At 44.3% G+C, this 12,993-nt stretch overlaps 1 protein-coding gene across 1 annotated transcript; it reads right to left on the bottom strand.

Moving 5' to 3' along the window:
• Positions 1-770: 770 nt before the first annotated feature.
• Positions 771-12,439, bottom strand: AMER1 (APC membrane recruitment protein 1). Its single transcript, XM_069985877.1, has 3 exons — positions 12,316-12,439; positions 6,695-6,839; positions 771-4,650 (listed from the first exon to the last, which is right to left on the bottom strand). Exon 3 carries the CDS (start codon positions 4,550-4,552, stop codon positions 1,268-1,270), a length of 3,285 nt encoding a protein of 1,094 aa, XP_069841978.1. The 5' UTR covers positions 4,553-4,650; positions 6,695-6,839; positions 12,316-12,439; the 3' UTR covers positions 771-1,267.
• Positions 12,440-12,993: the final 554 nt, after the last annotated feature.

Raw genomic sequence — 12,993 nt, forward strand, 5'->3', positions numbered from 1 at the left:
TATGGTATGAGCAGCCACAGGTCAGACATCGTTCATCACACACAGAAAGACTGGGCAGAAGGAGCTGCAGAACCCAAACTAAGTGGCAGTTTTTGATAAATTACAAAAAGTCAGGAGACTGGAAAGCCACTTAAAAAAAAAAAAAAAACGGTCAAAAGTTTTGATCAGTTATGGTGCGTTTACACAGAAAGATTATCTGACAGATTATCTGCCGAAGATTTGAATTCAAAGCCAGGAGTGGATTTGAAAAGAGGAGAAATCTCAGGCTTTCCTTTATGACCTGATCTCTGTTTATAGTCTGTTCCTGGTTTTGCTTTCAAATCTTTGGCAGATGATCTTTCTGTGTAAACTCACCTTTAAGGTCTGGGTATTCAGACCTCCACTGATCACTCAATAAATCAAGAATTGTGAAATAAAAACCTTTAAGTACTTCTTGAACCAAAGGTTGCAATGTAACACCTAGATGTGACTTGGGCAGTCTTAGGGTACTATTACACCAACAGAACTGACAAAAGATTATCTGCCAAAGATTTGAAGCCAAACCCAGGAACAGACTATAAACAGAGAACAGGTCATAAAGGAAAGACTGGATTTCTCCTCTTTTCTCCTGGGTTTGGCTTCAAATCTTTAGCAGATAATCTTTCGTCAGATCTGTTGGTGTAATAGTACCCTTAGGCCCCTATTCCACCAACAGATCTGACAACAGATTATCTGCCAAAGATTTGAAGCCAAACCCAGGAACAGACTATAATCAGAGAACAGGTCATAAAGGAAAGACTGGATTTCTCCTCTTTTCGAATCCACTCCTGGGTTTGGCTTCAAATCTTTGGCAGATAATCTGTCGTCAGATCTGTTGGTGGAATAGGGCCTTTAGTGTTCATCCTTATCTACCCCATTTTCTCAAGATTAAGAAATGGCAGCATGAGTTAAAGCACTGTGGTGTGGTAATCAATTGCATTAGACGTTAGAAGACTAAGCTAGTGAAGGAATCAATGTGTGTGAGGTCTGAAACACCTTGTGCTAGTGAAGCCTAAATCTAAACCGCCTGATAAAATAACCACAAAAAGAAGTTAGCAAACAAGTTGCAATTATATGGTTAAATACTAAACAAAATAAATAGAGGGAAAAAAAATTAAATTTGCAAAATGTATGCAAGGCGCTTCCAGTCTGTTTTGGCTTGGTTAAGCCATGTCCAAAGCGTCAATTGACCTCTCAATTCCCTACCAGGATTTCTAGTAAAAGCACAAGAGTCTTCTCACTAAATAATTTAGCTGTTTGAGCATTCACTGTAATTGTTACTCCAGTCATTCACCGGTGTCCCCCTGAAGTCCAAACTCCCCTTCTTGGTTGGCCCAGACCTTTCTAGATAGTCTGGTAGTGAATCAAACTCTTCTTGTTTGGTTTGTTGGGGCATTGCTTGTGTGATACCCACTGGTTTAACCCTTGTTTGTTTGTGAGGGGTGCCATAATCATAACTATAATCTACATTTACTCTTCTTTGTTCTTCCAGTGGTGGGACACGAGCAAGTTTTTTTGTAGTGTTTTTTCTGGAGTACTGAAAAGAGATGGAGCCCTCCTGAGACTGTCTAGTATTACACTGTAAGAGGTCTGTAGTGTTTGCCATCTGCCTAGTGTTCACTGGCAGCTGGCTACTTGAACTAGAACCCTGAGGCTCTCTGCTATAGCCCTGTTTCATAGGCAGAACTGGTGCATAGGTTTCAAATTGCCCATTTGTTGTAGCAATCTGCTCCAATAGATTCAACTTATTGAAAGCTGATCCTTCTCTAGGCACACCAGAAACTTCACATCGCCAAGAACTCTTCCCATCCTCCCAGGGAACAAGATCATCATAGGATTTTAAGCCACTCTTGGGCATATGCAAAGCCCCAAGCTCTAGATCTAAACTCTCTGTGTCAAGAGACTTGCTTCTTCTGTTAAGTGAAAGTGGAACTGGACTTGAAGGAGTTAGCTTGTACTGATCCAAGTGACGAGGGAGACTTGTCACCCCCCAGTTATAGCTTTGGAAAGAATGATGAGACTCCATTTGCAATAGCTGTTCATCACACTCAGCCAGAGACTCTTGTACACAGCTGTGATCAAAACCTTCAAATTGTGAAACATCTTCATCTGGACTCAGGTCTAGCTGCTGTTCACACTCTCCTTCATTTTCTACATCTACAATATCAAAGGTCACCATAGTAGGAAGAGCACTAAGGTCGTGATGGAATGAGGAGCTTGACCCACCACTACCAAGTCTTTCAGAGATACTGGAAAATAACATGCCATTCTTTGCAAACTCAACCAGGGTCTGAGAAAAGTTCACAGCCTGCTCACATTCATTTTCCTGACTATACCCAGAAATAGAGGAAAAGTCCGAATCAAATACATTCTGAATGTGGTCCATGGGGGTAACATTCTGGTTTGAAAGCTTGGTAACGTTTGTCATTCTTGTGACATCCTGGTCTCGAGTTACAAGGCTATTGACATTCAACTCAAAACCAGAATCTTCTACAAAGCCATTTTCCTTCAGGTCCTGTACGTAACCTTCCTGTTTTATAGTGTCTGTTACGGAGCTTTCCGTGAAGTCTTTCCAACCAAGTTTCTCAGTCTGAGCATGTTGTATTCCTTTATCAGTTTCATCTTTGTTCACATTTGGTAATAAATATTGTTCCCTAATAAGGCAGCTCTTGTTCTTGCCAGGTAAGCTAGCAGTTCTAATTTCACATTCAATGTTCTGCTTTTCTTTGGAAATAATCTCTTTACCTAGATGATCCATTCCTTTCATTGCCGCCTCTCGTTGCCTTTCCCAGAAGAGTAACTGTTTCTGAATCACAGCCAAACGTTCCTCTTCAGTCTCAGTTGCTCCTTCTTTGCTTTCAGCTTTCTGGATTACCTCTCCATCTATAGGAAGGCTAAAGTCAAAAAACTGATTAAATATTTCAGAGCACATTGTTTTGCCGTCATACAGAGACTCTCCCCCGGGTGCAGGGCTCATCAGGCTGTCCTCCGGCTCATAAAACTCATAAAGTGCATCCCCGCTGTAACTGTCTCTGGGAAGACGTTCTTTTTGGGAAAAGCCTTCGCCACCATCTTCATCAGGGCCAGGAGTAGTAGAGTCATAGTATCCTTCATCACTATTTGGGGCAGACTCTTGCTGATCACTTTGAGGCGTTAACAACTCTGTGTTACTAAGAACACTCCTGTCAACAAAAGCATCTTCAGCAGCCATGGCATAAGCATTGGGTTCCAATTCAGTAAAGCTTTTGGACATACTGTCATGCTCTTTCTCATCTTCCATTCCATAACTGGCATCTTCTTCATGGTCATTTCCTAACAGCTGCTGAAGGTACTCTTCCTCCATTTCATCTGGTGTTGCCATCTCTTCACCACCGCCCTGATAAGTAACAAGACAAGAGCTTCTCTTTGTTGCTTCTCTACTTCTCTCTACAGAAACCGAATTATCACTGATGTTGTCAATGTCTTGTTCAGCAATGATGTCTCCACAACCTGTGAGGGAGTCAAAACTCTTTAGGGATGACACATCCTCAAACATCAGGCTTAGCTGATCACCAGTGGAAGGAAGGGGGTCTTTGTCAATAGAATCAGATTTTCCATCGTCTGTAAATGCATCTTTAGGATCAGAACAATCAATAAAATCATCATGTTTAGAGTCTGTGGAGCGATTTTGGTCTACAGAGGGAACCTCATTCGGTTCTACAAGCAATTCATCAGTTTTGTGTGGTGCAATGTCCGGCATGCTAACTGAACAAACTGGTAACACTTCCTTCTCACACTCAACAGGTACATTCAATGAAGACTCTGTGGAGATATCCGAGTGTAGGCTGCTGATCTTTGGTTGCTCACTAATGTCTTGCAGACCACCATCTTCCGAGGAATATCTATTTAGCTGCTCCAATATGACACTCTGTGTAATATGGTCATACCGCTCACACTTGTCTTGGTCAGGGGTTTTATTTTTCTTGTGACGCCGGATGCTACTAAACAATCCCTTCAGTCCTTTCTTTGGTCTGGGAAAAGAGAACGACTTATCGCCATTTAGCTTCTTCTCAAAGCATTCTGTACTTCCCATTGGGGATATATCATGGAAATTAAAGTCAAGCTTAACTGGTGAAGTAATGCCAGAGTCTGCACTATGCGAGCTAGGAAGAGTACTGGGAAGATCTCCTCCATGACATCGGCCGATAGTATTTTCTGAGTAACCTTTTTCATCCTCAGCATGTACATCACTGATGCAATCGTGCGTCTTGCTTTTACTAACTGATTTCCTTGAGTTACCTTTTCCTAAACCTTTGTTCTTTCCTCCAAAGAAGCTGGGTAGAGTGCAAATACTCTTCCTGCTGCCAAAAAATTTGAAAGGATTTTTTCTCTGCTTTGCTGTAATCTGCTGGTCCACACATGATCCAGTCTGTATTGGAAGAATATCTACTTTGGCTGTGTCTCCATCATGAGGACCCTCGACCAGTCTTTCACAGTTTGAAGAGGAAGGCTTCATGGCAGAAGTCTGCTCTTGGCAACTATGGCCAGCTTCCATGACAACTGTTATGTATCAGACAGCGTGCTGATGTGAAGAGTGGCACTGTAGAGACCCGCAGACGAGCTAGGACGGGCCAGGAAACATTTCCTGTATTTCTGTAAGGGACAAGGAGAAGAAAAGAAAAAACGCCATCAGTTGGATGCATAATAACATAGCTGTACCAAACAAATACATATATAGCCTTAAATGCAATCTGCAATAATAGGACTATTTAAATTAACTTTTTTTCATTTATTAAAAAAAAAAGAGTGAAGTGCCACTTATAACAGATCCTTTAAATATCATTAAGGCCTATTTCATATGCGCATATTGGTAAGAATCTATAATACAGATGCACAATACTTGCATATTGCAGTTTAAACTGCATTAGAAAGATGGACTGTCTCCTAGGCAGGAAATCAACTACATGGGACTGCCACTTTGAATAATCTATCCCAATGCTTTTAGACATGGACACATGGCAGCAAAGCTCCAGCAGACTACACCATACAATCTATGGATCAATGCGTAAAACATTAAAGACAAAGTAATCACTAGAGCATTGTTCTATACAAGCTAAAATGGCTTGAAAAGCTTTGTTTTATAAGTATTCTCGCCATTCTTCAGGACTGGGCTACATAAACACGTTTTGTACCACAAGCAATTGGTTTAACCTCTTAACAACGCATGACGGGTATACCCGTCATGCCGCCGTTAACGAGATGCAAAGAGAGCTCCCGTCCCCATCCCTGGTGTCTAGTGGGTAGTGTAGTGTAGGTACACTGCAGTGATCTCTATGAGAGATCACTGCAGTAATAATAAAAGTCCCCCAGGGGAACTAAAAGTTACAGTTGGAAAAAGAAAAAAAAAGAAAAAAAAAAAAAAAAAGGTTTTTCATCAATAAGAAGTCCCCTCCCTAATAAAAGTCTGAATAACCCCCCTTTTCATATTTTATAAATAAAAAACAAACAGATATACATATTTGGTATAGACACGTCATGGCGCAAAAAATGACACCTCACACAGCCCCATAGACCAAAGTATAAAAGTGCTATAAGCATGGGAATGGAGCGATTTTAAGGAAAATATATTTGTTAAAAAAAGGTTAGAATTTTTTACAAGCCATCAAATAAAATAAAAGTTATACATGTTACATATCCTTGTAATCTTCTACTTTCTCAATGGACTAAGGGGCAACCCCTCCCAACACACACACACTACTATGCAATATAGGTGACCAAGTACACTAAGGCCATGTTCACATCTCTGTTTAGGGCTCTGGGGTTTGTTCTATCAACATAAATGGCAACAGTGCTGCTGACAGTAGAACTTTTGGAATGTCAACAAATCTCCATTACAAGGCAATGGGTCTATAAGACCTAATAGCTGTTGTGATCTACTGTAAAGTATAAGGCAGAGCACAACACAGAGTCACATTGTACCTGGTCACCTATAGGACATGTGTAAGGAAGGGAGCACCCTGTGCAGCTAGATGCCTTATAACCCCAGTCAATCAACCACGTGGCGAAAATAGTAAGGTACAAGAGGTAAAAGAAAGTGTCTTGCAGAAAACACGGGTTTTAGAGAGCAACAGAACATCCTGTAAACTAACAAACATTGTAGAAGGGAATAGAATTTATTCCTAACGTAAACATTTTAAGATCATGCAATATTCTCTAAATCCCTGAAGAACTAAAGTTGACATAACGGTCAGAGTATTTTTAAACAACCTGCAAATCTGAGAAGGGTTGGATTCACGCCACTGTCCTAGACATCATAAAAGTGAAATCAGTAACACTTGGTTTACAGTGTGTTAAAGGGATTACCCGGGATTCGTAAAACATAGTACATTGCCCTCAATATTTACATCGGTAACCCCTTTAATTTAGTCTGTCATATACATCGGCACCCAGTCACAAAAGGAATGCTTTCCATATTTATACATTTATCTAGTGAAACTTAACAGAGAGCACTCTGATATCAATGCTAAATAAATATATATGTGTAAGAAGTGTCCCAATGTAGTCAATAGCTATGTCAGGCCCACTGCAGTACCGTGGTATATGTCAGCACCCTTCATTTAACAGGATGTTAATAAATCCTTCCAACAGACTGCATTACCAGTGTGATAACTAGAACATAGAAATAAAAACTACTTACTGTGTGAAGTCAAAGGAAGTGTCCAGTGTAATCAAGGGGGACCCAATAACCCAGGTGGTCATCATCTTCAGCAACAGATAGTTGATACATTGCAAACAATCCTTGTCACCACAGATCTGTTATTTACTTTGGTCATGTCTCCAACCTATGATACAAAAATCATCAAGAGACAGTTAATAACATTTAGGCAAAAACAGGATGTTCCTGGCAACAATCTGTAGAACATCCATGTGAAGAGAGTTTCTGGAATCATGTTCCTATGGTACAGAAACTTTCTGCATAGACTTTCAGCTTCAACTAAGAAAAAAGAAAATACAGCAAAAAAAGGTCTCTTCTTGACATGTCTGCCATTACTAGCAACACCCCTCAGTTGCCTATATTGCTAATGATAAACTGGTGGTGCCCACTTAGTTTAATAACATAATAAAAGGTGCGTTGTTAATCAGTGCCTCTGCCCTATTAACCCATATAAGCAGGTTAGATTCTTAAGGCACTAGGACAATAGTATATACATTTCAGATTAGGGCTGGGCAGTCTGACCAAAAAATAAAATCTTGACCTTTTTTTGTTTGTTTTTTGTTTTTTTTTACATCACGGTCAATTCTTGATTTAAATCTCAATTTACCTTTTTCTTAGTTTTTTTCAAAATAGAGCATTTCTCTCCTTGCAGGTGCCTCACACAGTAACCTAAAGTCCAAATAGTATATAGACTGCTCAGTGCTCCCCTATAGTACAGGAAGTCTTTTCTGTGCATCAATATAGTAGTTGGGCCACTACTATATTGACTTCATTCTTCAATTTCATTGAATAATAAAAAAAAAAACTAATCTCCAAAATACTTGACATTGATCAGAGTTTAGGATCTCTGCTTGCAGTCAGCGACTGGAATTTTTATTTACATCAGGAGAAAACATCTACAGCTGACCATACGTATTAACAACTCTAAACAGGTCTGCTCAGCCTAGTATGTACATTTACTTCAACACTAAAAGCTCTAAAAAAAAAAAAAAACCTCTATTAGGCCCTATTCACACATCCTGTTCCTGTCCACAATTGCAGGTCCGCGGTAAAATAGGACCAATGTATTTCAATGGACCCATACACACATCCGTGTTGTGCACTGGGCTGCAATCCGTTCCGCAAAAAAAAAAAAAAAAAAAAAAAGAACAGGCCCTAGTACGGACAGTAACTGACACACCCAATACAACTCTATGGGGTCCGTATTTTACAGATGCAATACGGATGAAAACTTGTGGATTGCTTACGGATTCAAAATTGTGGATTGGAAAATATACTGACGTGTGAATAGACCCTTACACTGAATGATTATCGGCCGACACACAATGCCAGCTGACCATGTGCATCGTGGATCTGCTGTGCAACGCTTCTCCCCGCTCGCTGTCTGTGCGTGAAATAGCACAGGCAGCAACCAAATACCAAGGGGGAAGCGAGCGCAGAGCTGACAGGCTGGTGCTCACCTCCCCCGAAACACTGGGTCATGTAATACAGCATTAAAAGGGGAATAATCAGCTCATGTCTTTTCTGCCGACCTGCTCACAGTGCAGGAACAAGGGTTAACAGCAGAAGCTACTGGAGGTCAGCAGTGCAGGAGCAGATAAGACATGAATGCCCCCTGCTGTTAACCCTTGATGTGCTGCAGTGGGAGGAGGCACAGGACTTGTCCAGCCACTAAAGTATCTGGAAAAGAAACATCAGAAGAGCCTGGCGAGACGACACTGAAGGGGCAGCAAAGCATCTAGCGTGATGGAGAGGGAAATGTTACAGCTCTAAGTAGTAAACATCATGCCACAGTGCTACAAGACTGAATGTAACATTGTCATCCCTACATCCATGCCTCCTCACTGCTTCACTTTAACACTGAGGGCGCAGGACGCTGCTGGGGGGTGGGGGTCACCCACAGTGAGCAACTACTGCCTACAGCAGCGTAGGGGCCATAGTTTTGATAAATAAAATCAAATGAACTTTCTTTTTTTTTATATAAAAAATGAAACTGAGGCCCTTTAGGGACAAATTCAATGAATGTATTTGATTAATCGCCCAGCGCTATTTCAGATTATGATGGTCCAATGTCTACTGGCACATTTCCCTGATCGAAACTTTATAAAGGATCCAGTCACCTACTAAACTACAGTAATGAGTGAGAGATGCAGACTACAAATCTACCCACTAACAAATGTGGCATGCCTAGAGAGGACAAGAGACACAGTATAATAGAGAGGGTAAGACTAATTTTTACAGGGTTACAGCAGGAAAATCAAGTGTAGAAACATAAAAAGGACAGATCCAGAATTAGCATCTTTTAAACCAGGGGCCTTCAGAGCAGCCTTTTCAGTGTCATGTATATGGGCATCCTTAGGGTCCTATAACAGAAAACTATTTTGTATAATTTTTTGTGTAATAGCTCATGCTGAAAGGCAACGATCAGCCGATATGACGGCTGATCGTTGTCTGTCAACATGTTCTAAAATCATGATCACGATAGCGACGGTCTGCTGCCCATCACCCTGTGCAGACTGCTGCTCTATGGGCCACCAAGAGGATCTAAAGTCAGCCTTCACTTCCTCTTGTAGATCGGGCCGTGTAATAGGGCTCTTAGTGACACATTCGTTGCTGCGGCTTACTAACATCTGGCTATGCTGGGCCATGGCAGCTTCACTGTGAACCGATTGTCATTTGCATTCCTCAAAACAGCTAGTGAAAGGAAGATGTCAGGGCCATGATGAATAAGTAATGGTGGCAGCAGGAGGCCGCCCTGGGATTCTTTCACAAGGTCTAACAGAAGTTCTGTGCAGACTAAACATAAAGGGTAAAAAGGGACATGGAGACTGGATGCGAAACCAGAGAGGAATATGTGAAATTCTTCATTTATTTTGGACAACATTTAGACCCTCATAAAACTACATCCAGCAGCTGTTCTCCGCTCCATGGAGTTACTGCAGCCATAACAGACCAAAGGGATAAGGGGGAGAGAAGTACAGACATGGAAAGAGTCTAGGCAGCCAAAAATGTAAATACATTACTGAATAGAGGTAATATAACCCAAGCCTCAGCATCTCTAAATTCAGACTTAGGGTACAAACACACACGGCATATACGCTGCTTATTTACTGCTGCGATACGCAGCAAATACGCAGCAGATTAGATCTAAATAAATGAACACAGCATCAAATCTGCACCAACAAATCTGCTGCGTATCTGCTGTGTGTGTTTGTACCCTAAGATGGTATGACACAGGCAGGTTAGTGCGGGCATGCAAACACCCATCAGGTAGACCGGCCCACTATTAAGGTTTTTTCACAGCTGTGTGAACGATTGCTGGGGTTGTAGTCACTTGGAGACCTTTACTTCCTTCATCAACAGTTACCCATCTATTACATAGGGCGATATGTGGCTGACAACGGCTTCTCACCAGCAATGGGATGACGGAGGAGAGTATGCTCATTCATCAGCTGATCGCTGGGTCCATCACACAGGAGACATCACCAAGTGCAGTGATAATCCAGGGGTATATATGAACTCCTGGTCACACAATACAGCCTTCACACCATTCATTCTCTAAACTACACTGAAAGTCACCATACTGCTAAAATTATTGTAAAGGTTTACCAGGCTTACCATAACATTGGCAAGGGGGAATTGAAAACTAATATACATATAAAAAACAAACAAACAAAGCTCTGTTTGCTCCTGGTCCAGCACTGCCATCACCATACACTGTGCATGGGACACGGCAGCCAGTCACAGGCCCCATGTACTATTACTGACCAGCTGCAACATCCACTGCTGGGTGTATGGGGTGCCAGTAGGTTACTCCACACCAGGTGCCTAAAGGGCCATTCACATGCAGCAAATGAGTTTCTGATATAATATCAATATGATGGTGCTCTTGTTTATTGCCTTTGGTCAGCTGCAGTGGGTCATGGTTCCCTAGTAGTGGATAGTTACAGTCAGGGGGGGCAAGGGATAGTGTTGAGCAAAATGTCAAAATGTTTGGGTTGGGCAGTACTACCCCAACAATCAGAAGTTGATTCCCTGCGGCTGCAGAAGTTAAACCTTTTTCTCTATAGCAGTGAGAGCCAAGGAGAGACTGCATGGAAATGCTGATATCTGTGACAGTCTGCACAAGAGATACTGAAGCCTATAGAATCACCCTACTGCTGGGGGTATACAGTGCGTCCCGTACACAGGACCGGGGGCTCCACCACAGATACCGACTGCAACATTTCTCCATCAAGCCCTAACACTACATTATTATATGTGGAGCACTGAGTATCATGTACCCGAGCCATGCCCACAATGGCCAGCAGCCTGACCCCAGCCATGCCCACAATGGCCAGCAGCCTGACCCCAGCCATGCCCACAATGGCCAGCAGCCTGACCCCTGCCATGCCCAGCAGCCTGACCCCTGCCATGCCCAGCAGCCTGACCCCAGCCATGCCCAGCAGCCTGACCCCAGCCATGCCCAGCAGCCTGACCCCAGCCATGCCCACAATGCCCAGCCATGCCCAGCAGCCTGACCCCAGCCATGCCCACAATGCCCAGCAGCCTGACCCCTGTCATGCCCAGCAGCCTGACCCCAGCCATGCCCACAATACCCAGCAGCCTGACCCCAGCCATGCCCAGCAGCCTGACCCCAGCCATGCCCACAATACCCAGCAGCCTGACCCCAGCCATGCCCAGCAGCCTGACCCCAGCCATGCCCAGCAGCCTGACCCCAGCCATGCCCAGCAGCCTGACCCCAGCCATGCCCACAATACCCAGCAGCCTGACCCCAGCCATGCCCAGCAGCCTGACCCAAGCACCATGGACCCCAGCCATGCCCACAATACCCATCAGCCTGACCCCAGCCATGCCCACAAGCCTGACCCCAGCACCATGCCCACCAGCCATGCCCACAATACCCAGCAGCCTGACCCCAGCACCATGCCCACCAGCCATGCCCATAATACCCACCAGCCTGACCCCAGCACCATGCCCACCAGCCATGCCCACAATGCCTAGCAGCCTGACCCCAGCACCATGCCCACAATGCCCAGCAGCCTGACCCCAGCACCATGGACGCCAGCCATGCCCATAATACTCACCAGCCTGACCCCAGCACCATGCCCACCAGCCATGCCCACAATGCCCAGCAGCCTGACCCCAGCACCATGGACCCCAGCCATGCCCATAATACCCACCAGCCTGACCCCAGCACCATGCCCACCAGCCATGCTCACAATACCCACCAGCCTGACCCCAGCACCATAGACCCCAGCCATGCCCATAATACCCACCAGCCTGACCCCAGCACCATGCCCACCAGCCATGCTCACAATACCCACCAGCCTGACCCCAGCACCATAGACCCCAGCCATGCCCACAATGCCCAGCAGCCTGACCCCAGCACACACCACCCTCAGCCTGGCACAGTATGCAGGGGCATAGCACACAGGGCACTGCCAGGCTCATTCTTCCACCTCTGGCCTTATTTACAGTAGTCACTACCGGAGCAGCTTATGGAGGGCTCCGCTGCACTCCTGCACAGCCCCCACATACACGCACCCCTGGCCGGCGCCAATGCACACAGGTGCGCTCTACTAAGAAGGTGCGTCTCTTACCGGATACGTTCAGGTGTAGGCCTCGGCGCCTCCGCTGTATCCTGTCCGCTCTTCCCAGACTCCTGCGCCCCAGCACCGCGCACTGATGCTCCTGTACCAGCGCGGCCTCTACCTGACCACCACCCTCAGCCTGTACTGATTGATGTGCAGCTCAACAAATCAGGGAGTCGGAAAACATAAACAGACCAGCCAATTACCTTTAAGCCGTAGTGTCACAAACGCTGAACTGATTGGCCTGTTATATGATTGACAACAACTACGACCAATTAGAGAGGAGAATGAGGGAGCCGGCCAGTGTATGACTGAACTATGTTAGTGTAGTAGTCTGGCCGCTCTGGCAGGCGGTTACAATAATCTGAGGGAATGCAGTCAGTGTGTAAAGCCGGAATCATTGCATGAGGCGTATACACTATCAGCCATGACAGCTGCCTCGTGTGTAGCTCCCCACCTCTCCAGCTGCTGCAAAACTATAATCTCTGTCATTCTTGGACAGCTGGACATGATGGGAGTTGTAGTTCTGCAGCAGCATAGGAGCCACATGTTGAAGAGTGCTGCATAAATCTATAGTACAAGTGAATATAGGACAGGCCCCTTTTCTTCTCTACCCAAATTTTTATTAACTAAAAAAAAAAAAAAAGCTTAAAGGGGTACTCCGGGCTGGGGTTATTTTTATTGTAT

The sequence above is a fragment of the Dendropsophus ebraccatus genome, chromosome 10 (assembly GCF_027789765.1).
Source record: "Dendropsophus ebraccatus isolate aDenEbr1 chromosome 10, aDenEbr1.pat, whole genome shotgun sequence".
Taxonomy (NCBI): Eukaryota; Metazoa; Chordata; class Amphibia; order Anura; family Hylidae; genus Dendropsophus; species Dendropsophus ebraccatus.

Coding starts and splice junctions, on each gene's coding strand:
- AMER1 (XM_069985877.1), bottom strand. CDS start 4,552: ATGGAAGCTGGCCATAGTTGCCAAGAGCAGACTTCTGCCATGAAGCCT.